Source organism: Semicossyphus pulcher, unplaced genomic scaffold (assembly GCF_022749685.1).
Source record: "Semicossyphus pulcher isolate SPU_LCO1_2020_fin unplaced genomic scaffold, fSemPul1.0.p SCAF_14, whole genome shotgun sequence".
In the NCBI taxonomy this organism is placed as follows: Eukaryota; Metazoa; Chordata; class Actinopteri; order Labriformes; family Labridae; genus Semicossyphus; species Semicossyphus pulcher.
This window is the reverse complement of record NW_027211648.1, coordinates 11,496,381-11,522,297: the sequence shown is the minus strand read 5'-3', so window position 1 is coordinate 11,522,297 and position 25,917 is coordinate 11,496,381. Positions and strand designations below refer to the sequence as shown.

Sequence of the window (25,917 nt, the reverse complement as noted above, 5' to 3'; positions counted from 1 at the left end):
CAGCCCTATGTGTTATGATTCCTCCTCAGTCTATCGAGTATTTCTAAAGGGCTAACAATAACGTTTCAGATTTATGGGAACACCAAGAAGGTCTCTGAAAAGCAATAAAGAAGTTATTGGCTGGAGGTAATATCCCAACACGTGTGGTGACCTTGATTTATCTGGCTGGCCTCTGTATCACTGCATCGCAGCACCTCTCCCTCCTCCCTCAGCCTCACCCATCCTGCAGTGAAATCTGTACGCCCATTAAGAGGTATCGCTGTCTGCGGTGCGGGGTAGACACAGCTACATTCTGCTGAATTAGCTTTTCTGTCTGCTTTTTCAAATGTAAAAGCAGTTTAAGAATAAGCAGACGGAAGTAGGAATATCCTGACAGACAGACGGACAGGGAGACAGTGTGCCTCCTGGGCTCCTCCTGTATAAACATCTTTTTCCTTCTCTGCAGTCCCTCTACATCTTTCATGCTGTTTACCTCCTTTGTGTTTCTTTCTCCCTCCCCTCTCCTCTCGGTGTCAGTGAATCCTTACCATCTTGATTTCACCCTTCAACCGCTCTGGAGCCACGGGGGTTAAAAATAGGTCTCATCAATAATGCATGTTTTGATTGGTTTAATATTAATGCTAAAATAGTAACACATCAAATATTTATACCCCAGTGCTGTCCAAGTCTACTTCTGCCTGCCGCTATCCCTTCCTTACCCCTACACAGCTGGTGTGGCGACCTGAAAATAGCATGCCTGTTTACTCATGTCCCCCATCCGCGCTTCCCCCAAAGATGTATCTGTGTCGCTGCATCATGGGAAAAGAGAAGACAGTGTTTCCTAATGAGAATAGAGAGCAGAGGGATTATGTTTTAATATGTTTGATTATAAGGAATGTGGGTTGTCATCACTTTTATGTCTTGTAGTTGGGAGTTATGGGGCATCTCAAGGGAGTCAAAAGTGGAGGAGCTATTATTTCGTTAGGGTTACCACTTCCGTTTTCTAAATGTGGGTAGACAAAGATGTATTAGTTGCGCATCCGATTATTTAACTATATCCTTCTTTTTTCTATTAGAGGTGTAATTACCTCACCCTAGATAATCATCTTATCCATCATCTCTGACAGTAATCGTCCATCATTTTGTCAGTCTATCATTTAAGTTTCTCCTCACAGCCCCGCTGTATAAAAACACAAAAGCAAAACTTAACTTTTCTATTTAAAGGGCCAGTTCACCGATTTTCAACCTCAGTCCTATCATTCTATTATGGGGAGCTAATGCCATTATGGTAAAAAAATTGGCTCTGTGCCTTTGGAGGACGCTATCCGCTTCTCCAATGGGCCCTGGAAAACCTCCACCAGACTACGTAAAAGGCGTCATCTGGCGGAGGTCAGAGAGTTTGCTAAACTACACTTCCTCAATCTAGGACGCCCGCCTCCGATGTCATGTCTCGTTCAAAATCGTCAGGTTTGAAATGTAGACTGCAGACACAAAGTTTTTTTAGGTGATCCACCGGTAAATTCTCGTCGTATTTTGGATTCTGTACCGCTCTGAGCCATCGCCTGCAGCGATCAATGTCCTTGACTGGTAAACAGTAGTATTTCACTCCACCGTCTCTCGCTGGGCCGTTCTTTTCAGAGGGAGGGGCGCAATGCACGCTGGGTGTTGTAGGAATGTAGAATGGGCGAAACCACAAGCTGTTTGTACAACTTTCTCCACAGCTATGGTGCCAATTTCAAATATTATTGCTTCTATGGGTTACAGAGAACACCAGCTTTGACTGACAGTGGCTTTTCCAGGGTCAAACTGCTGTTATTCACAGAAGTCGTTAAACAAGTAGTTTTTAATGACCTTTTGTGGTTTCTGTTTCTGCCCTTGAAGGAGTTCAGGGCCTTTGAGCTGCTGAGAAGTGGACTGGACCGTTCCAAGTATCTGCTAGTGAAGGAGGCTAAAATCATCGCCATGACCTGTACGCACGCTGCACTCAAACGTCATGACTTGGTGGAGCTGGGATTTAAGGTAGACTCTCTAGATTTGACATAAAGACAAAAACCTGGTGAAGCTTGTATTTACTGCAGTTACGTAACTGATTAAAGCTGCTGATTCTTTTCACTAGTATGACAACATCCTGATGGAAGAAGCTGCTCAGATTCTGGAGATCGAGACTTTCATCCCCCTCCTGTTACAGGTAACCCTGTCCTGACTAATTTGTACTTATTATGTGGAAACTCCATGTCTGAGGCTGTGCAAGGCCTAAGCACTCTCATCGCCCAGTTTAATCTTTAACTCAGGACTCGGCCGTTTCCTACCTCACTTTCGCCTAACTTATGGGCTCCAAACACACTAATGGTGCTTGTCTTTGGTAGTTGTGCCTAATTGTCCGAGATAGTGCTAATGTTTGTTTACAGATGAGATCGTTAAGCTCATCTAACAAGCTCGCCAGAGCGCTTCTCTTTATCTCTTTTGTCTAGTGAGCCATAGTCGGAGGCTTCTGCAATGTGTACGTCACACAGAAACTGTTTATTCCTCCTGACCACACTTAGATTATCCAGCTATTCAACCCCTATCACAGATTTCAGAGATTAAATCAGCTCTTAACCTGCGATGGTTTGTATATCAGACTTGTCAATTAGCAAAATCTGGTAGCATGACGTAGATATGATTATAAAATCTGCACTGGCTCTCTGACGTGGATATTTGATATTCTAGAGCCATTAGACAAAACTAAATTCAATAAAGTTGGACATGATGGAGTGCACAAGGATGGTATACGTGAACATAGCTTGTACTTTTCAGTTGGACCTGTACGGTGTATTTCACTGACGTTTTCTCTGCAACAGGATTTGTTACGACTCATTTTTTCTGTCTTCCGGTCTCTGCAGAACCCAGAGGATGGCTACAGCAGGCTGAAGCGTTGGATCATGATTGGAGACCACCACCAGTTGCCCCCTGTTATCAAGAACATGGCCTTCCAGAAGTACTCCAACATGGAGCAGTCTCTCTTCACCCGGTTTGTGCGTCTGGGAGTGCCCACCATAGATCTGGATGCACAGGGCCGTGCACGTGCAAGGTTTGTAACCCTGGCACAACATGAAGCTAGAGTTTTGAACAAAGTAATGTCACAGAGGATGCAGTGATTGCTCTCCTCATATAAAGGACATAACTAGAGTTTAATCTTTCTGTCCCACAGCCTGTGTAACCTGTACAACTGGCGCTACAAACACCTGGGGAACCTGCCTCATGTGCAGCAGCTGCCTGAGTTCCAGGTCCCCAACCCTGGCCTGACCTTTGACTTCCAGCTAATTAACGTAGAGGACTTCAATGGGGTGGGAGAATCAGAGCCCAACCCTTACTTCTACCAGGTCAGTCGTAGTAGTAGTACACATATCATTACACAAATACACACACAGCCCAGTGTTTTTTTTTTGTATTAAGAATGTACAGCATGCAGTAATGAATTTGTGTGTCTGCTTACCATGTAGATTACACATTTAGAGCCTGTGTCCATAGCAGGGTTTTTTGCCCTGGCAGTCCCTATTTTCAACACAAAACCAACTCAGTTCAGCCTTTTCAGCGCTCAGTTTTTTGTCATTGCACTCAAAGCACTATTAATTTAAAGAAGCCAGTGTCACTTCTCCCTCTCCAACCAATCAAAACCAAGAAGGGGCGGGACTTCAGATATTACCTTTGTCAACAATACTGCAGAAATAGAATAATCCTTTTGTTTTTTTGAGCGTACAGTTTCCAGGTGTAGAGCTGCTGCTTAACGATCACTACCAACGGAAGCAGAAGTGCTGCCAGACTACTTTCGTAACCTAGCAACAGTAAGCGCCGGTGAGAAGTGCTCTGACATTAAGGTTGTTGCCGCTGCCAGCGCAAAAAAAGCCGTTAGTGGACACAGGCCCTTATTATATGATTATTTAAGTAAAACTGTGACTTATAAACTTATCAAATCAACTAAAATTATTAATTTAATGAAATTAGGAACAAATTAATAATAACGCTAACGAAACAAAACTGGTATTTAATGCTGAGGCTAGAGATGTAAATACCCTTCACCTTACAACATGAAACTGCACAGTCCCATATGCACTATTTCAATTAACACGGCTGACTGACCCAAGGATTTTGAATTCTAATCTAGATTTCACAGGAAGTCAGAGCAGGGAGGCTAACACAGGAGAGATGTGATCTCTTTGCCTAGTTCCTGTCAGCATTTTGTACCAGCTGAAGAGTCTTTAGAGACTTATGAGAGCAGTCTGATAATAATGAATAACAATAATCCAACCTAGAAGTAACGAATACATTGACTAGTTTTTCTGCATCGTTTTGAGACACTTCTTATTTTTGGCTATGTTGCAAAAGTGAAGGAAGGCTGTCCTTGAAATGTGTAAGGTGAAGGACATATCCTGATCGAATAGAAACACCAGTGTTCTGTATATCAATAGCACAGGAAAATACACAATGTAAGAAAAGCAGAAATAGCCGTGTAATAGAATTTGTGGCAGTTTCCAAGCACAATTCATCCACTCCTTTACACAGATACACACACTTAGTTCCACCAGAGCAGATAACTTCATTCCTTCTCGGCTTCCATTTCCTCTGAATCGCTTGTTGTACAGCACTTCATTCATTTTTAAATCTGAATGGTTCAGCTACCAGTCCATATGATATATTCATAACCCTGCTTAGTCTGCAGCTATAACACTGGCTGCCCAGCTCAGACCAGTGGGTTTGTCCTTCACAACAGGAGCCAGATTGTGTTTCATCATGTCATTGCTGAGACACTCAAGACTGTGTGTGTGTGTTGGCGGGGCGAGCAGGGTTGATAGAGGTGTTAAAAAAACAGTTTAATTTGGCACCACACCAATGTTACTCTCAAATTTAGCAGCAGAAGTGTCCAGTATGATAGTAACATTTTAAGTAGTGAAATGTTTGGGAAAAGAAACATGGCACTCGTTGCTTTATTTAGTGGTTCTGTGGATAAGTAAGGGAGGTAACAAAAACATCTCTCGTATCAGTATCTCGGGGTCTTGGATCGTGAGATTGACAGGCGGATCGATGCGGCATCGGCAATAATGCGGTCGTTGTATCGGACCATCGTGGTGAAGAGGGAGCTGAGCCTGGAAGCAAAGCTTGCGATTTACAAGTCGATCTACGTTTCCAACCCTCACCTACGGTCACAAGCTTTGAGTAGTGACTGAGAAAGAATGAGAGATAGGGTAAGGAGCTAGGGAATTCTGGGGGAGCTCGGAGTAGAGCCGCTACTCCTTCACATAGAAAGGAGCCAGTTGAGTTGTTTCGGGCATCTGATTAGGATGCCTCCTAGGCGCCTTACTTTTGGAGGTTTTCTGGGCACGTCCAACTGGGAGGAGACCCCGGGGCACTCCCAGAGCTCGCCGGAGGGATTATATATCCCGTCTGGCCTGGGAACGTCTCGGAATCCCCCAGGAGGAGCTGGAAACAGAGGGACGCCTCGGTCACCTTGCTTAGCCTGCTGCCACCCCAACCCGTCCCCAGATAAGCAGAAGATAATAGATGGATGGATGGATTTCACAATAAACACAGCAGTTGCTATGGCAACACAGAGTTTGGTATGAAAAAGCCTTAATTTCAGGTAAAAGTGAATTTGTCTCAAAGGTTAATAACTAAACACAGTAGAGATTTGTGTAGAAGCTGCATGGCCGCGAACACATCTCAGTGCTCCATTAATGCTGCTGCAGCGGTCAGCTGTGTGTGCGCTCATGTCCCTGAAGCTCCTTATTGTTCTTAAATCCAGACCATGTGTTCTTCTCGAGGCACCGGGTCACATGAACCTCAACTCCATTTGCCCGTTGCCATTTTCAGGCTCCTCAAGGGAATTGCTAGTATTACTCACTATGGCGGACACGCACACACACACACACACACACACACACACATGCTTAAATGCACGCACACTCTCACTCACACACATGCACTCTCCCAGGAACCAGAAGGGATAAATCGGACACTAGAGAAGCAAATGTATCCAGTGCTTGCTGAATGCCTGTCACAGCTGAACAAACACTGCCACAAGCCTGCTTTGCACTTAAACAGGAGCTGTGCACCCATCACAAGCACGCGTACCTGCGTGCACTCAGACACTCCGCGCTCAGACGGTCTGTTCCCGCTGCTTCGCCTCATTTGTTGCAGCACTTTCCATATTGAGTCTCAGCCTCATTGATAGTATTTCCCAAGTTGTCAGATGGCTCATAAAGGGTAAGATGCTTATCTAAATCCACATCTTCTGTTGTTAGAAAACGGCTTTTCTCAGCCACTAGGCTTGTTAGGCGAGGCTTTTCTGCTTCACAAGCTACATTTTAAAGTAACATAAAAGCAAAAAGCTTTGTGGGCTTCACTCGCAGGTAGTCTAGAGTTATACCTCCCATTATCTCATGTCTCTCTCACATCGCTATCCTCCATCTAGTCTCTGTCTTTTTCATCCCTTCCTTTTCTCCAGTCCTCACGTAGCCTCGGGCCATTTAGCTCAAACTGCAAGGCTTAGGTCTGACCTTGTTGATATGATTAACACGCTCTCTGGGGTGTTGCAGCATTAGATCACATTTATGTTAAATATGTATATGAGGAAGGCAAAGCTGAAAGGCCAGCAACATGTCTACTTAGATATTTCTCCCTCTGTGGGTGTGTGAGACTCCTGCATGTGTTTATGGATCCTCGTGACATTTTTTTTTCTCTGCAGCCAAACTGTGAAGCCGCTTCAGCAGGATTTCTTTTATGTATTCAGACGCACGACTTGAATTAGGGGCTCGCAAAAACACTCTTCATCCTAAATATTGAATGAAGTGGGGTCCTCGCTTCTTTATATCCTCGCTCATACCTACCATTTATTCGTGTGGTCATTAATGTTGTGAGTTTGGAGACAGGTAACAGGGGAGGAAGAACAAAGGCTGTCACTGTTTTTGATGTGTTGACTCCAGTGCAGCTGGATAGGGAACTGTTGATGAAAGCTGCATACATTATTATCAAAGATGTGAGGCTGCAGTCCAGGCTTAATTGAAACAGGATGAATAATGCATACTCTTTGCTTTTTTATTTATTTATTTTTTTTGGTCAAATTTGAAGGGCAGAGTTGAGCCTGGGTGCCAGGACGCACATGCTGAGGAATTTGTTGATTGTAAAGTGGGTGAATGATGCATGTTAGCCCTCACTCAGTCACACTGGGAGGTGACGTTGGCCTGGAGGGGCCTGGACTTGTTGGAAATTGAGATAAGAGATCTTTAATTATAGAAGATTGGTGTTTTTTTGCATGTTTAAGACAGTGTTGTTTTTCTTTTCTGAGTGGTTGCTTGTCTGCATACACTAAAAATGTATTTTAAGTACTGGGCCACGTACGCAGATATTTTTCAAAACAAGTTTTTCCCTCCTTCATTTCCAAAAATTACCCGTCCACACAAGCATGGTTTAAAAAAAATCCCTGTCCCAACGAAAACGCAAAAACACAGAACACAAACAGAAACAATGTCATGAGAATGCCACACCAGCAGGCGGCGATATAACCCGGTCACACAAAGAAGAAAAAGAGAATCGTGGCCAATCAAAAGTCTGAAAAAATCTACTGCTGGGAGTAGTGCATCCCAACGCCTCTGTTCCTCAGCAACCTCCGAGTAACTGTACATATTAGGGATAGACCGATTATCGGCGCCAATATTCGGCATTTTGATGCATATCGACGCAAATCTGACGGCCGATAAGAGTTCATTTCTTTGCAAATGTTATTTAACTTTGTTTTATTTACTTAATAAAACTTCAGGAAGTTATTTAGTTATTTATTTAAATTTTCAGTTAAATTTACAAGAGATGCTGCTGACCCTGGGAACTCCCTGCGCTTTTTGTTTGCTTGTTTAATAAACATGCTTAAAGGCATTTAAACAAAGTTAAGTGTTGGAGTTTGTATTATACAAAATTTTGACACCAATATTTTAACTTTTACTGCAAATTAATATCGGCTCCAAATATCGGTTATCCGCCTCCTTGACTACTAATAATCGGTATCGGTATCGGCCCTGAAAAAAACATATCGGTCTATCTCTAGTACATATGTGTAAACATGTACAAAGTCATGTTAGCAAGGTGAGAAGCATCACTCTTTTTGTCACGTCCGTCATTTTGCAAGGCTCACAGCCTGACGTCACAAGCCAAAAACGCAATTTACCCCGTCTACACGTCTCCGTGGAAACAGAGTTTCTAAAAATCTTCTCCTTTGCTGGAGTTTTACAAAAGATCTGTTTTCAGTGACCTAAAACTGCATTTGTGTCTGGACGAAACGCAAAGAAAAAGCTACGTTTTGAAAAATTAACATGTAGACATGGCCTTTGTAATAAAACTGTTCAGAGCCACAGCCACATCATGCCACACACCCTCCTCTCTCTCTCTCTCTCTCCATATAGGGGACCTCAGATTTGGACATTTGGTCCCGGCCTGGCTTCTGGTGGTGTTATGCTCTGTCTGAGGCAATTAATTCCAGCCCAAATCAGACGGTTACTCGTGTGTAAATGATGTGGCTTTTATCTGGCTGCAGAGTTACGCACTTGACAGGCGAGAAAGGGCAACAGCAAGATGCTAAAATACCAGGGAATGAGAACAGCCAGGTCTCAAACACAGCAGACAGCTTGACAGTGCTGTCTATTAAATCACTGTATTGTAAAACATTTTGTCTCATAGGTTTCTTACCCCCTCCTTTTCTCTCTCTATTCCTTTGCAGAACCTGGGGGAGGCCGAGTACTGCGTGGCTTTGTACATGTACATGCGCCTGCTTGGCTACCCTGCTGACCGCATCAGCATCCTCACCACCTACAACGGACAAAAGCACCTGATCAGAGACGTCATCAACCAGCGATGTGCCGGCAATCCCTTCTTTAGTCAGCCTAACAAGGTAAGGACACATGCACCGGCTGTTTTTAGCATTTATTATACTTGTTGAGGTCAGTCCTCTCTTTGTTTGACTGTTATTTTGAAAGTAAACGGTCTTGAATAAACCGGAAAAACTATTATAAACATATTTTGGTTCCAGACCTCTCGATCAGCAAACACGTCTCCGGTTTGTTCAGTTATTCAAATAGAGTGAAACAAATTCAGTCTTGTGTCTTCTGTCTTTTAGTGCGGTTTAAGTAGGTTTATACATTTTAACTACATGTTGTCCCATCTGCCCTTGTCCCTGTGGCGTGATTTCAATACCTCTTGAATTAGAGGATCTGCATAATTGTTCATTTTTCACTCTCGTATGTGATATGGCTAAAATCTTTTATCATGGTAAAAGTACTTTTATTTGATGTACCTGATTCCGATTATGATGCAATAATTGTTCTGTGCTTTCAATAAGGAAATGTTTAAAGAAGCCACACCGTACTTCATCTCATATTTGACTATTCTTTCAGCTGGGAATTCAATACAAACAAAACCACCTGCTTCACATGAGACAACACTTGAGTTAAAGACAAGACTGAAAACAGTGAAACTGAACATCTATTAAAAAATGCAGCTTTACGGTTCATGAGAAACATAGCTTGAAGTCCAAAAGGTTTTAAAGATATAATGTCGAAGATTTTCATGTAAATAAATGTCTGTTAAGTCTCTATCTATCGCTGGATGAGGTAACACAATGGTGGTTGAGTCTATGGCCCACTGATGAAAGCCTTTGCATTTGCAGTATTACAGACTGGGTGTCTGTGGCGACTTTCGCAGAAAAAATCACAAGCAGCGCCCAGTTAGTGACGCATTTTCCATCACCCAGCAGTGGTTGGTCTGCCAGAGAGGGTAGGCGGAGCTAAGCGGCTGCTTTTCCGGTCTCTGCAAGTGTTGCGAGTAAACAGTAATCTACTATGGCTGAACAAACAAAGAAAAGATGGATGACTACAGATACAACTTCAAAAATAAGTGAAAATCCAAAGAAAAAGAAACAAATTTGACGCTCAGAAGAAGGCAAACAGTCTAAAAAGGAAAGCGACTGTTGGCGAGGAAAATCAAGAGTTACAACCGGAGCCAACAGTGCACGTCACACATGTGACACTGTCTGGATATCTGGGAAGTGTGCTCCCGCAATTACCGTTTATCGCCACAGGTGCCGCCAAAGAGAACGCAACTGCGATCTTCAAGATTACCACTTTAAAGACACGACTGAAAACAGTAAAACTGACCTTTTGAAAATGGAAGCTTTAAGTTTCATGAGAAAAATAGTTTAAAGTCTAACAGGTTAACAGATGACATGTCCTACTACTCCACATTAGTCCAAATCATGTTACCTTGCAAGGCAGCTGGATTTGCAAGACATCCCATGAAATCTCCAAATCACAAGAGAATAGCTCTCATGGTGGCGGTAACAACAGTGTGTCAATTGTCTAAAGGTGGACACATTTCTACTACCCTGTTGTAGGTCATTTGTTTTCCACCCTTGCTTTTATTTGCTCCATCAAATCATGGGACCGTATAGACTGCGGCAGGTCATGAGACCCGAGTAGATTAGATCATGTTGTGCACTCTGTCCCTAACAGATTACATACCAGCCGGCTGCATACCTTTGTAAATCAAACTCACTGAGGTGTGCAGTGGAGGGAAGGCTTTAAGTGTGCATAATTTCAGAGTGGGTGTTCTGCTCATCCCCGAAGAATAGCCTTAGATTGTCTCCATCCAGCCCACGGTATCTCCCCCCCAACCCCCTCTTCTCTCTCCCCTCTCTTTCCATACCTTTCTCTGTGTTCAGCCCGCTGGCACCGTTTCCCAATCCGTTTTCTGTTTGCGCTGCTAAATGCTTTTACCCGCTCGCCTCAGGTTATGCTTTTACTCATTCTACCATTCTTTTTTCTTCCCCCCACCCACATTCACACACCTTTCTTTGGTCTCTGTTCTTTCAGGCTCTCAAACACTTAACAGGCGGTATAGGCATGCCAGAGAAAGTTGCAAGAATGGAGTGGAAATGACAAATCTCCAGTTAGTTGGGAGTGTTATTGTGCCATAGCGGGAGAGGCTGCCAGATTATGTTGTGTTCATCAAACATTTTAGTTGTTTTTTCTCTTGCTTGTGTGGTTTGAATGGTGAGCAAAGTGATTTTCCCCACTGGCCAATTAAATTTTAGTGTCGCAGTTCTATTGGTCAGCCCGAACGTACTGAATGTAAGCCCGAATTCAGTTTGTTTTAATCTTTTGGGGGTTTTATCGGGGAAATAATGCAGCTGTTATTCTCAATTCTTCTTTCTTCTGGCAACAACTATCCTAAAAGGAGCCAAAGCATTGATGGGTTTGTGCGTCTCTGGGTGGTTTCCGATTTTACAGGCTGATGTAAGACTTAAATCAACAAACTCTTTTCCTCTAACACATAAAAGCACAAAAACAAGTTCCAGCTTGTTTCTGTTTATTGATTTCCTACCAAGCAGAAAGCAACTGGATCATCGTTTCGTCTTTGTGTGCGTGGCGCTGATCCCATGTTGTGTCTGTATTTTGTGCTGTGCAGCGCTACCTCGTTGCTTTGTCTTCAAGAACATGTCACACTCTGACAGCTTGCCAGAAATTGTGCTTGGTCATGTAAAACGTCCCGCAACGTTAAGACATGAAGCGTCAGTCATTGTGCTCATGGGCTTAGTCAGAATGCATGCCAAGTGATAAAGTGACTGGGGTGACAGGCTCGCTGAGAAGGAAGATGCCCGAAGAGGGAGAAAGATGAAAAGGAAAGAAGGGGGGCTCTTGTGGGTGAAATGCTGAGCAGCTGAAAGGTCATGGCGCTGAGCATTGGGTCCACAGTGTGGCTGACAATATGTCACAATGGCTGAAGCCAAGCAGATGTCACCAGACAGACCATTTTGCCATGATTATGTTAATTAGACAGAAAAGGAGAGAAAGGCCACTTAGCACCAGGCGACACAAAAAACACACCAGCTTAAGCTCCCCATTCCTCCTGTGTCTCTCCTCCGTGTTATCAACAGAAAAGCAAGTCTCGCGCTTCTTCGTCAGAACCAGGATATGTTGAAATAGATGGGAAAACATCTCACTAACATGTCCCAGCATGCCTTATGCCAACAGATATTATATCCAGACACTTATGTGGATATGTGAATCATCTACACCCTGTTTTCCTGGAGAGTTTCTTCTGAAAAGTTCCATAATGTGGCGGTGTAACCTCTTCACATTCCAGGAGGTAATTGCTGTGAATAAGACATCGCAGGATAGGATAGAGTGAGTCACAATGAAAGGCAGGGGAGAGGTCCGTGCTTCAGCTGAGATAGTATGTCATTGTCTTGATGACAATAAAGCCGCTTTCCCACTGGTCAAAAAACCCAATAACACCTGCTAATTCCCGGCTTTTATGCTTAATGGGAAAGGTCAAATGACTCTGCAGTCATGATGCTATGCTCCGTCGGTAACTTATGCGACTCTGCAGTCATCTCATCTACAAATTCCGCCCGTCACCGTCTGAGCAGCGCTCGAACATCGTTCCAAATTTGACGGCGCCGAGATTACTAAACAGACTAAATGAGTGATAGATACAATAAAGACCTAACCAACGTAACATCTTCACTGTTTACTAACCCTTTCTCTTTCGCGTTTGTGACGTCAGACGGTGACGCAGCAGAAAAGCGACCAAAAGGAGTATACTTCACTGGCAATGGGAAAAGAGACAATCTATAAGCAGGTCTGCCAGGGTCTGAAAAACCTGCGTCAACGCGCTAAATTTAGGTGGGAAAGTGGTATAAGGAGGAGGGCCAAATAATAATCAGTCAACTGCTTCTATTAGCAGCAAACTGCATGATTATGTGGCTTTAGCACATTCTGTATATTTGTGTGTCTCATTGGATCCACACACATGCATGTGCCACAATGACATGACCTCTGTAACTCACTCCCTGGAAGATTTCTCATAAATAACTAAACACCATGCAAAATGCTACGCCTTGGGGGAGACTCTCTATCTAGGCTTCATTGTCACTGTCTGTGGGCTAATAATAACTCAGTCACTCTTTAGCATCCCTTCTCTGCTGAACAATCTGCACTGTTATGGGTTTAAAACCGTGCATTTATACCCACTTTAAGTGCACCTCTACAGCCTGCTTCAACAACGGCTGTGCCTGAGTGTGTCTGTATATGCCACATTTTTGTGAACATGTGCATGCATGCAATCCACGGCTGTTTGATTCGAACATGCAGCCTGCGACGCCTCATGCTATTGTAAAAGCGACATATTGTTGCCTCTGGTGCTGCACCTGTTCTACATAGCAACAGGGAGACGTAAATAAATATTGGACTACTACATCATCAGCCCCATCTCTACCTCTTTTTACTCATTCTCACACTCCCCCCCCCCCCCTCACACCCTTCCTGTTAGCCCAAAAAGGCTTTTAAAGGAGGTGCAAATTAGAGTTCACTTAAAGTAGCGTTAGCTAATAGGCGGTAACCGCAGCCACAGGATGATTTATTTAGCATGGTTGATCCATAGGTTGGTTGCTGTAGTTCTGGGTCTGTGTGGCTTCTCAATGGTAGCTGATGTCCTATTGATCCACTTTAGAGAGCAGATCTATAGAGGAGAGGCTAAGGCTTAGGTTTCTTATATCATGTAGTCCATATAGCCACATTTGTTTTGTATAAGTAATAACAACTTAAGGCCTGTTTTCTTCATGTAATCTCTATTTGAATGCAGTTTTACTTTATGTAAGGCTAACAGTACTCTTTCTGATTTGGACAATCGTTTTTGTGCTGACAGCATAACACCACAATAGTGGACCCTAGACTCGCCATGTCTCTGATCATCCACCTGTCATCTCTGCGTATGTTTTCTTGAAATAACATTATGCCATGAAAACATCAAGTAAATATAGGGGACAGTCAAATCAGTAAACGCCTCACAATAATAAATACATCTGAAATATGAGTCAACTGCTGTGTAAAAGAAAAATGTATATAGAGCATGTAATAGGACATGCGTTGGTGTTGTACAATAACATGTACAACCAGAGGGCTGGCTCAACAAAGCCTCAAGACTGATGATTCATCTGTGAGAGTTTCATACCAATACAAGCCGGAGAAATACTTTGAAATGTGAGTCATGTGACTCCTGTAATATTGTCATGAGAAACATTCCCAGGACTTCACCTTTCAGTGCAAGGGGCACCAAAGACTGAGCGTGTGACTGAAATCCCTTTAAAAACATACTCCCTCAATACACTGCTTAACTTTGCCATGGGTTGTGCATAGATGTTAAAGGGCCAGTTCGCCGATTTTCAACCTCAGTCCTATCATGCTATTATGGGGCGCTAATGCCATTATGGTAGGAAAAAAAGGCTCTGTGCCTATGGAGGACGCTATCCGCTTCTCCAATGGGCCCTGGAAAACCTCCGCTACATGACGCGTGTTACCAAGTCTGGCGGAGGCCAGGGAGCTTGCTAAACTACACTTCTTAAATCTAAAGAAGCCGTCAGGTTTGAAATATAGACTGCAGACCTGAATATTTTTTAGACGATCCACCGGTATATTCTCGTCGTATTTCGGATTCTGTACCGCTCTGAGCCATTGCCTGCAGCGATCAATGTCCTTGTCTGGTAAACGATAGTATTTCACTCCAGCGTCTCTCGCTGGGCCGTTCCCTTCAGAGGGAGGGGCGCAATGCCTCCGGGTGTTGTAGGAATGTAGAATGGGTGACACAACAAGCTGTTTGTACAACTTTCTCCACAGCTATGGCGCCAATTTCAAATATTATTGCTTCTATCGATTACAGAGAACACCAGCTTTGACTGATAGTGGCTTTTCCAGAGGCGAATTTCTCCTTTAAATGACAAATGCTTTAGGGGCCGCTCATCATACATACAGTACAGCTATATTATACGGGTTCATGTTTAACAGGGTCTCATTTAATCAATTTCCTTGCTTGGTATAAAGTTCTGAGTTCAAGTGCAGTATGTGTTCTTTATTATGTAAGGTGTAACACCACTGACAAAGTCAAAACACCGCTCTGTTTTTCATGTACAGGAATAAGTACACTTCTCAGGAAGACAGGATTACCAGGGTATAAAAAAAATGGCTGACAAGACGTTCCTTTTGCTTTAAAGAAAAAAAAATCTCACAGAGACACTTTTCCTCCATTGACTGAAATAATCTCTGATCCAGTCGAGCAGTGTGGCCCCGAGTACCTTGGCCCTGAGTCTCAGGGGCCCAGGTAAGAGGTTAGTGACAGCAAAAGCCGTATTAGCCCCTGCTGGCTGCCCGTGTGGCCTAAAGCGATAACAGCAATAACAAGAAAACACAGGCAGCAGCTTTGCTACCACCCCTCAAAAATACATATAAAAGAAGAATTTAAGAAGGAAAGCAGCCACGCTTCTGTCTCTAAACATTCCACTTAAATCCCTCCACCCACCTGAAAAGCACACACTCATTTACTTTGCAAAATACATCAGCTGCCATAGCTCAGTCTGCATTTATCTGTGTGTTATTTGTGTGGGTTTTTTCTTTTTGGTTTTATAATACATTTGCTTGCGTGTCTGTGCAGGTGACAACGGTGGACAGGTTCCAGGGTCAGCAGAATGACTACATCATCCTCTCACTGGTCCGCACCAAAGCCGTGGGACACCTGAGGTAATTACTTCAATGCATGTGAGGCAGAAACACTCGCCTGACCCTAAATGGACACCAACAGCTGCTGTTCGTCTACTAAACAAACTTGTCTAAGAGGATCTGCAACTTGGATACACATCCTCCGGAGGAACAACACAGCAGAAATGTAGGCACTTAGCTCTCCTGAGACAGCTGCTCTCAGGAGGCTCGCTGCTTTTGTCGCGTGTAAGCACTGACAAAAGTTTGCTGAAGGAAAAACAGCCATAACACTCCGGCTGTCTTGAAGTACGTATGAGCTTAATTTTGAAGCAGGGAGGACAGGAGCGTCCGCAGAGCTCACTTTACATCTGTCCTGGTTAAGAGAAGCCATTGTGCTCAAATGATTGGGGTGAGACTATTAAACAAAGAGCTCTGTTCTGATCAAAGGCATACCATATAACAGTCATTAAGAGGCGTGATGGTTAACTAAACTGCAGCAGTACGTCCCATTGCTATCCGCTTAACTACACTTGCTGGTCTCCGTCTCCTTATCTCCGTGTTCCCTCGTCTCCTCTCCCACCTCCTTCCTCATTTCACTGAATCGATTTGTAGCGAGACGCCCTTTCACTCCTCAGCTATGAGATTCAGGCGAGCTCTTCGCTCTTAATACGCTGCATGTTTTAATAACAGACACCCGAGGCTGAACTCCTCCACAGTACTTCAGCATGCCATGCTGGCCTCGGGCTGTGATGTACAGTAGCTGCCGTTGGAATTGCATCGCTCACAGTTTTATCACAGCTGCACTGCCTGGGCATCCCCCCGCTTTCACATCGGACAGTCGGCAAATTGGAACCCCAGTGCAACTAATAATTTATTCCTTTTGTAGCTAAATACGTGCCCCCCAACTACACCCCACCCTTGAGTGTGGTCATTTTCAGCTGCAAGAAAAAAAAAACACTTAAAAACTGTATTTTTTTTCCTTCCTCATCTCACAGATAAAGCAATGAATTCATGGAGCTGTAATGAGAAGTGCAGCAGGCCACAGAAAGTGGCACTTTATCTTGCTGGCAGCGCCTGCTCTCCTCACAGTATCATTCATTTGATCTTGTCTTACATTGGATATTGCACACTGCCTTACACACACTCTCAGCCCACTCTAAGTGGGAAGGTTGGCGAAGGTTATCAGAAGCTGTCTCTGTAACAATGTGCTACAACTTCAGTTATCCGGTGAGGAAGAGTACAGTAGCACCTTGTATATTCAAGATATCGTCTTCTTCGTTCCATGCATTTATCTTCAGCGTTAAAGCACGGTGCCTAGATTACCCACAGTGTCTCTTAAAGGGCCAGTTCACCAATTTTCAACCTCAGTGCTATTATGGGGAGCTAATGCCATTATGGTAGAAAAAAGTGCAATTTGGCTCTGTGCCTTAAGAGGACGCTATCCGCTTCTCCAATGGGCCCTGGAAAACCTCCACCATCGTTGGTGGCTCGTTTTACGTAGTCTGGCGGAGGCCAGGTAGCTCGCCAAACTACACTTCCTCAATCTAGGACGCCCGCTTCCAATGTCATGTCTGGTTCAAAATCGTCAGGATTGAAATATAAACTGCAGCCCTGAAGCGTCTCTAGCTGGGCCGTTCCTTTCAGAGGGAGGGGCGCAATGCACGCTGGGTGTTGTAGGAGTGTAGAATGAGCGAAACCACAAGCCGTTTGTACAACTTTCTCCACAGCTATGGCGCCAACTTCAAATATTATTGTTTCTATCGATTACAGAGAACACCAGCTTTGACTGACAGTGGCTTTTTCAGGGGGTGAATTTCTCCTTTAAGTAATTATGAGGTGCCAACCTCGAGCTGAGATGAGAAGCTCACCACTTCGCCATTTCTTTAGTCTCAAACTTACTTACTCGACGCTTCCTCGAGATGTCATTTGACTTTATTACATATTAATTAGTATTCCACAAATCCTATATACAGACTTTAATGTGTAAAATTGGTTGTTTTACAATAACAGAAACTGTTATTTTAATCCATTTATTCATAGTTTTAGTGTAACTTCATTTTCATTCATATCTTGCTTCTTCGACACTTCTGAATGGAGAGCTGAGTGTTTGAAAGAGCAGTGGTTCATGGGAAATCTTTCTTTGTCATTGTGTTTTTCCCACATACTGGGATCTCCGTGGTGTGCCACTAAGTCCTACTTCACAACCCTCCCCCTCCTCCTCCTGTACTCTCCCCTCTTCCTGCATCCCTCCTCATGGCAATCTGCTGCCGTGACAACCACAGGGGACGCAGCTGACCATATGACGAGCTGACCCTCGCTTTGACAGGAGAAGCATTCCTGCTGATGCACACAGGCACGGTCACATGCGGGAGCACACTCTGACAGATCCAGACACGCTCTGACATGTACACACACGCACACACACATGGGGACACACACGCTCACGCAAACATTATTCGTCCACTTTGCCCTGCCGTGTCACAGCACAGCCCAGGTGGGCGTCCCTCACTAGTGCCATGTCCACGGGCTATCATGCCTCGTGATTGGTTCATCTCTTCTTGAACTCTGTGCTCATTGGTTGCCGGCTGTTGTAGTTTGTCTCTGTGGAAATGTTGCTCTTTCAAGTTTAGAACCGTGCTTGAAATTTGCAGTTAGTTGCAGTTTCACATAAATGAGCTGTACACGTTAACTCCCTCATAAACCCGGCACAATGCTTTCCATAAGCCCTTTTTCCCTTCTGCATATTCATGGGCCTCATCATGCATATTGCAAGGATTAATCCTCTTAATCTTATGAAGTGCTCAGGTGGACACATTCCACATTTTTTGATGCATTTCAGCATCGGCATACGTCGATGTATGTAGGTGAAGTGCATGCATACAGACATCGGCGCGTGCACAGATTCCTGTACATCAAACCACAGAGCTGCTTGAGTAATCCAAACACCCCCTCCCCCTCATAAGCTTCTCTTTCCTTCTTCAGTTTGCTATTGTCTCAAAGATTTATAGACCAGTTAAACGGTTATATTTTGCATGGCTCCAAAAGTTTGCACATCCAGTCACCTAAAACACACAGCATGAGGATTTATTACATAATAAAAGGGGTTGAATTGTTCCCCTCCCTCTTTTTTATTGGTTCGCTTTGTGAAAGAGCAAATTTTTGTGGCTTTTAGAAGCCGCTTCCTCTCTTTGACCGAGTGTAATATATACTTCTTTTGTAGTGTAGCTCAATGTGTGGATGCACACTATTATAATAGGGTTTTGTACCCTAAACTATGGCTTACTGTGTGTTCGATTGCACTGTTTATTTAGCTGTTAAACTTGGATACATGAATGTTCAGTTGCATTTCTCTTACATAAGTCAGGTAAACAACCGCTCTGGATTTTTCCAGCAAAATACAACAAAATGACTCCTCTGTCTGTAATGTCCTAATTCTGCTCCACAGCAAGAAGAAAACTCCACTTATCTGCCCTCCCTTGTCGTCTCCCACCTCCCCCTTTCTTTGGCAGTCTTATATATCCCTGCACTTTGCCTTTAAAGAGGACATATTATTCTAACGTGTTGTTGAATCATGTTGGTAACGTTTGTTTCGTTTTAAAAATTGTATTCTTATTTTACTTTGATTATTTTTCGGAGCCTCTCCTTCCTCCTGAAACCAACAAGCCGTTTTGCCATTCAAAGGTTAGACCTTAGCCACGATTGGCTGACAGTATTTGGAGTGACAGCGTAGGGGGAGGGGCTGCACTGCACTGTAACCCCAAAGTTGTAGAAAACATGATTGCTCTAGTATCGGCTATTCAGCCTTATATGTACGAGACAGAATCGACAGGAGGTATCAGAATGGTAAGTTGGAATGTCAACAACGACTTGGCTACAAGCTAGTGCGAGAAGGCAGCCTGAGGTGAATGACGGTGAATGACGATTGGTCGATTTCAGCGAGAGCAAGGTTCTACGTTGAAACCTGCAGCTGTTCTGAACGGCACATTTTAAAAATGTGATTCTGGAAAAACACGGAATTTATGCAGTTTTGTCTTTTTCACTATGAACAATAAACACCCCAAAATGTGAAACCCATGAGAATAACCATTCAAAAGATATGGCCTCTTCGACTCCTTTATTTCTCCCTTCAACACTTTATTTGTTCCCATCACCTATTGCTGCTGATCCCTCACTAAACCTCTCTCCTCCTACACTATGCTGCATTTCTCTTCCTAACAATCTCTTCTTGCTTCCTTCCCTTTGATCCCTCTTCTTCAGTTTTTTGTTTTTGCCCCTACACACGATTTCCTCTCCTCTTACAATTTCACACTTTGCTCCCCCGACCCTCGCCACTTCTCTTTGATTTTCTTTCCCTGCCCTTAGTGTCAAACCAATTTTCAACTTTCTGATTTTTTTTTTCTATCGCTCTGCAGGGACGTGAGGCGTCTGGTGGTCGCCATGTCGAGAGCCAGGCTGGGTCTGTACATCTTTGCGCGGGTGTCGCTGTTCCAAAACTGCTTCGAGCTGACTCCTGCCTTCAACCAGCTCACTGCCAGGCCTCTGCAGCTGCACATCAGACCGCACGAGTACTACAGCCAGGAGCAGCCTGTACGTACACGCATGCACACACTCGATTCTTAAAGCTCAATAATCTTCCACTCCGTTTAATTCGGCTGGTAATGAAGCACACAAGCTCCAGATTTGCTAACAAAACCAAGCATGTTCCACATCAGCGCCTGTTTCCTTATAACTGCAGCACCCTTAAACTTCCCTCCACGTCATTGCTGCCACAGCCTCCTGACTCGGTCTAATCCTGCCTCTATATTCTGAGTGGTATCTCCATTCCCCTTGGTCCTCACTGCTCCCTCGTTATAGTGCAGCTTTTATGCACAGGCTCTGGTCTGTTAACAGAATTCTGCAAGCATTTGAATCAAGCACCCGGCTATAGTTAACCCTCAAAGGTCAGAAGGCAAAACCACTCTCCCAAATCCCGCCAGGCCGGCATGAGATAACTGTTGTCTGGTCACTTTATCTCGCTGACTGGCGTGTGCGGCAACAGGGGTGTCTAAAATACCCCACAGCCTCTGACACTTCCTCTGACTCTGGAGTGTTCATCCCCAGGGGGGACAGGCCTTTCGGGCACACACATGCGGCCCCTGCTTAGCCCGTCTATCTGGAGTCAGTAAACCCCTGCTGCTTACACGCAGATGCAGATTAACAGTCGGATTTGTGTCTGGCAACACTCAACTAGAACTTTGACAGGCGGCTTAACAATGCTGATTCAGAAGCATTCATAAAGATACAGGAGAACACTGCTGCTTAATGCTGCGTGAAGATCTTGCACTAGCACTGTTGGTTAGTATCAGACTTTAAAGCTTGATGTCTAATCACTGGGAAACGCATTAACACCCTGATGTTTTTACTGATAGTTTAAAAGCAATAAACCACACACAGTTAACTTTTACTGTACTGTAGCAGGCCGTTTATTCACTTTGACTTGATGCCCAAAGGGCGTCTGAGAGCTTCACCCCTGTATTTAGGAGGAAACAGCCCAGCAGATTGAATATGCTGCTCCCCTCACTCCTCAGTTTAGGCTGTAAGACTCTGTCTGCATACTAATACTGTCAAATTAAAAACTCTGCAGCCTTGAATCCCTCTGATACGTGAGCTGTTGTAGCTGCGAGCTGAGAGACATTTGCTTTCAAATAACAAGCGGGTAGTGGGCAGGTGAATGGTGAATTTCTCTACACATTTGCATTCGATCAGTAGTTCACCATGTGGTGCCTGACAGATGAAAACATCATTATGATTCCTCTCGCATCATATCCTGGATTTATTTTGTTTCCTTCCCTCAGAGAGATGCTTCTGGACAGCCGGACCAAATCATCAAGAACATGCCTGAGATGGCCAAACTGGTGTATAACATGTACATGCACATGATCCAGACCTCCCAGAAGTACAGACAGGTAAAAATTAGATTTATTAGTACCAGCATGAAAAGAGTTAAAGTCTTTTTGGGTGTTTTTAACCTTTAAACTTGCATGCAGCGCAGTAACTAGGTCAGATGTAAGAGATTTGATGTAGCGGTGCATGTAGAAAATTAACATGCTACAAGCCAAGCATATTAACAGTTAAGCTCCGGTTATTTTTACACTACATCACATATTAAAAGCATAACAAAAATAACTGTATATCCCAGCAGAATGCAGCTCGATTTGTCTGCAAGTTGTACGTAATATAATATGAAAATAAAGATGGACATCATCTTATATTGAATCTTGTTTTTCCCCCCGAGCAGCAGCAGCAGCAGAGTCTGGCTCTGCCTCCGCAACAAACCAAGGCAGATGCTGCTGTTGAGATGGCGCCAGCCAGCTCAGGGGAACCGCAGGAAGAAACCCCCATGGAGCAGGAAGCCCCGGAAGGAGGGGCGAGCTCGGAGCCAAAGTCTGAGGACACCAGTGAGGAGAAGGAAAATCAAGACACAGCGGAGCACGCTAAGATGCCAGAGCACCCCGGCAGAGACAGCGACAGTGACGGGGAGGAGGAGGAGGAGCAGCAGCAGTAGAGCATCAAGATAAGGGGTCTAATAAGGTGCCTCGGGTATTAAGGGGACCAAATGCCCCTTTTGAAAACATTAGTGGGATTTTTCTAGAACGTTTGTATTTTGTAACCATCTGTACTTTTTTATTAAAATATCTGAAATCCTTCATTGTCTGATGTTTTTTACTCAACAGTATGGGCACCCCCCTGAGCACTATAATACTCTTTAAGAGTCTCTTATCTATATCCCTCTCACATGCACACATCGACAGACAAATACGCTGTATAGTCAACATGTTTAAGCCTTGATGAAATCTCTCTGTCATGATACGTCCATCCATTCATCTGTTTCCCTCCTCTGCTTTAAGCACAGCTGAAATCTGGTTGGCTCAGCCGATACCAGCGACACAAGCCGCGACTAAGCTGCGTTTGTAGGTCAGTCGCTTCACCCAAGGGCCAGTGTGCATGCTGGGGGATTTCAACTCGCCCTCTGGATGTACACAGTCACTCAACCAGCAAGCCCTTAAATCCTCTGCCATTCATAACTTTGTGTGGAGCACCAACAGCTCACTGCTCTGCAGGATAGATCGCATCAGCTGCGTCAAATTCAAGCAGATAATTTGAGGTTTAAAAATTTGGGTTGGCAACTTCAAGCGCAGTTCTCGCTACTTTTATTTATACACATAAAAAGAAGAGGTTAACTCAGTCCACAGCCCCGCAGGCAACAACACAGACTGGAAGTCTGAAATTCATTATCATGCACCAGAGGTTGGTTGTTGTTACATCATACCTCAGGCAGGCGGAGAGAACAGGTCAGCTGCACAGCTGCTCCAGCCCGGGCCAGTCAGAAGACCTGATGGAGAACCATGTGTTGATAGATGTGGAGAGACACATTTTCTGCATTCAGTCGAGTGTGGAGCCGTGAAATGTCTGTTTTTTCCATCATGTGAGAGCAGGGCGCCCGGGATCAGAGTTGGCATGAGGATTTTGGAGTAGTAGGCTGCGTCTTTCTGTCGGCTGAAGAAAGGATTAGAATGGGAGGTTAGATAAGGGAGATAATCTCTGTCGGCGTCGTCTGAGTTTATGAATTACAGAAAAATGTTTTGGCATTGAAACCAAAAAACAAACACTGTGTATCCTACGATGCTCTTTATCACAATAGACTTTAATGCAGCAATAAAACAAATGTTATTCCATCATGTGTTTTCCTCATTCCACAAAACCCATGACAGCAAGCACGCTTCTCCCTGAGTCACATGAATGTCTGCATTGTGTAATATCCTCCCTCCCCTCGAGCCTTCCCCTTACTATCTTTCTGTTTTCTCCCAGCTGGACTCTTGAGAATCCAGTTGCCTGCGGTGCCTTGTTTTAGTCAATTAGAGCTAACTGGTGGGAAGTGGCTACTGCTGTTCGCACAACGTCTCAGAAAGGATCTGGGAGACTGGAAGGAGTATCTGCAAGGAGACCAGGAGCACACTTCCTCCAGAAGCTTTACTCTGCTGAAGGTGAACATGTCTTTTATACTCACACGACAGGTATTCATTAGGTTAATAGCTACTTCGCAATGCTTTCCCTTCTAACCTCTTGCTACGGGCTGGTATGTCACAGAGACTAACATCATGCAGTAAAACTGTTAACGCACAGTCGGTTATGAGCACAGACGGTGTGTTATTGTTCACGGTATAGTGGCTTGTAATTTGCCACATAAAAGTGCCTCATATGCTGCAGCACATTTTAAAAGAATTGAGATACACAAGGTGCAAGAGGAAGACTTTTAATGGCTAGAGAGCTGAAGTGCTTATTAAAGGTTTGCGGCTACGGCAGAGGTCAAAGTCCAGTTGTGCAAAGTCATCCTGCCCTTAAAATAATTGTAGTTTAGGGGCTTTTTTTTCTCTCTTTATAATGTGAAGGCGTTTCCCAAAAGCACGGGATCCACCGTGGGACACGCTCTTGTTGAGTGTGTAATTTATTGCCCAACCCTAAGTGACAGCGGTGTCACAACAGGAAATCACACATTATGTAGAGTCAAGGCAGAAGTGCCTTGAGGGGGAGGAGGAGGAGGGGGGGGGGGGGGAAGGATCCGACCGTGGTTTCTTAAAGCTAAAAACAGGCTTAGGGAATCTGACAGCAAACAACACTTTCACACTCGCTAAAACCATCAGTTTTACAATCTCAACTTCAAGGCTGGGGCCTCGGGGTGGATTTTTCTGCTGGATTTTAACCCACACACAAAAAGCTGCTCTCTCTTAACAGTAGATTTCTTGGAAAATGTTTCTAAAGCCGGCACATATTTCTAACAATACTCTGCATAAATCATCACATAGCATTCCAATTAGCAGTATTTCATCAGGGATTAAACAACAGGCATATTTATTGCTCGGAATAGCAGCACATGATACTCCTAGCCGCTGTGTGTTATCAGCCCTGACAGATGAAGTAATGCTCATTACCAAAGTTATGCATGATCTCTGCTGATCTGCTATTAGTGGGTGACTAATGTGCCAGCGCTGATCTTCATCGCGGCGTAAGTGGGCGGCACGGTGACTTCAACAGGCGGACGGGCCTGGTGGTTACTGCTTGGGGTTGCCAGCTTATCATGCTTTGTCAAGGCCACTGCCTAATCCTGACAAGTACATCCAGATCATCAACAGGGCACGTTTCAATCTGATAATCTCACATCAGCGCCGAAGAGGCTCGGACACTCACAGGAACACCTTGATGCTATTGTAGTGACGGAGCAAGTCTCTTTCACGTGTGATGACAAGTTCGAACTGTGTGTCTGCTAACTTGAGTTGAAGCATTTGGCTTTGCTAAACATGCATATGTCCGATTTGATTAGCAGCTCTCATCGTCCTCTCTTTCCCCCAGTCTAGGATGGCCAGTTGTGGGTCATGTTTCTGGTGCATCATCTGGCTGGTGATTCTGCTGTGCATCGGCTGGCCCCTCGCGATCACCTTAGGGGGCCTGTACGGCCTCGTCAGCCCCCTCACCACCTGCCTCGGCCTGGACAGACTCTCCGATCTCCTCCTGGAGGGGGCCAACCTGGGCCGAACCTGCGCCAATAACATGAGGCACGGCAAGCCTTTGTGCTGAGATCCATCCGGAGGGATCCGGGCCGGAGATCTAAGGCAAGATTGTGGCTCTTCTCCAGAGAAGAGCCTTCACTTTGAGGAGGACTGTTTATGTCTTTATGTGGAGATATCCTGAGATGATTGGCGCTTAATAAAGTGAGAAACTTTTTATGTAACAATAAGGTCCGGAAGGTCTGGAAAATGGATTCCAGTCGCTCTGTTAACACGTAATTAACCGTGGAGTTCACATTTGTACGGGTTTGTCAGGAAGGAAACAGGCTTTGTGTTCATGGTCTGTGTTTGCAGTTTAATTCATGATGACACTGCAAGGAGACGATAAGAGCGAATACGGCAATTTAACAATGGAAATGCTTAGACTTGTAAATGACTGTATGGGAACTTTTAATGCGATTAAACTGCTTTGAACTTGCCCTCTGTGTTTGTTGACTCACTTGTTGTGTACAGTATTTGGTGGGAAATCCATGTGGTGGAATTTAAAGGTGAAGGTAAATAGAGACCCAGAGAACACTGGAGATATGAGCGAGTTGAATTCGGTTTCCTTCAATAATTTAGTTTACCTGCTTATGGCTGTAAAGTGTCATCCGGGGTTTGGGCTTATCCCAGCTAGAGTTAAAAAAGAAGTCAGGCAGATCACTTTTAGACAGTTAACTAGGTTATCTCAACCTAGATTACTGTCTAACAGTGGATACATGACTCATCAACAATTTTTAGGAGCATTCATTGATTTTTTTTTGTGCCCATTCGGGGGTTGCATAACAAAATGTACAACATGTCCGCGA

The 25,917-nt window shown here is 44.3% G+C and overlaps 1 protein-coding gene across 1 annotated transcript in view; it reads left to right on the top strand.

Moving 5' to 3' along the window:
- The window catches only part of aqr (aquarius intron-binding spliceosomal factor), a 54,601-nt gene extending 32,413 nt beyond the window's left edge, over positions 1 to 22,188 (top strand). Inside the window, exons 28-36 of the mRNA XM_069662382.1 lie at positions 1,861 to 1,998; positions 2,096 to 2,167; positions 2,862 to 3,049; positions 3,170 to 3,341; positions 8,723 to 8,893; positions 15,484 to 15,569; positions 19,940 to 20,114; positions 21,362 to 21,472; positions 21,805 to 22,188. Of these exons, the coding sequence (XP_069518483.1) occupies positions 1,861 to 1,998; positions 2,096 to 2,167; positions 2,862 to 3,049; positions 3,170 to 3,341; positions 8,723 to 8,893; positions 15,484 to 15,569; positions 19,940 to 20,114; positions 21,362 to 21,472; positions 21,805 to 22,071 (1,380 nt within the window). The 3' untranslated portion in view covers positions 22,072 to 22,188. The remainder of the gene's footprint in view (positions 1 to 1,860; positions 1,999 to 2,095; positions 2,168 to 2,861; positions 3,050 to 3,169; positions 3,342 to 8,722; positions 8,894 to 15,483; positions 15,570 to 19,939; positions 20,115 to 21,361; positions 21,473 to 21,804) is intronic.
- The last annotated feature ends 3,729 nt before the right edge of the window (positions 22,189 to 25,917 follow it).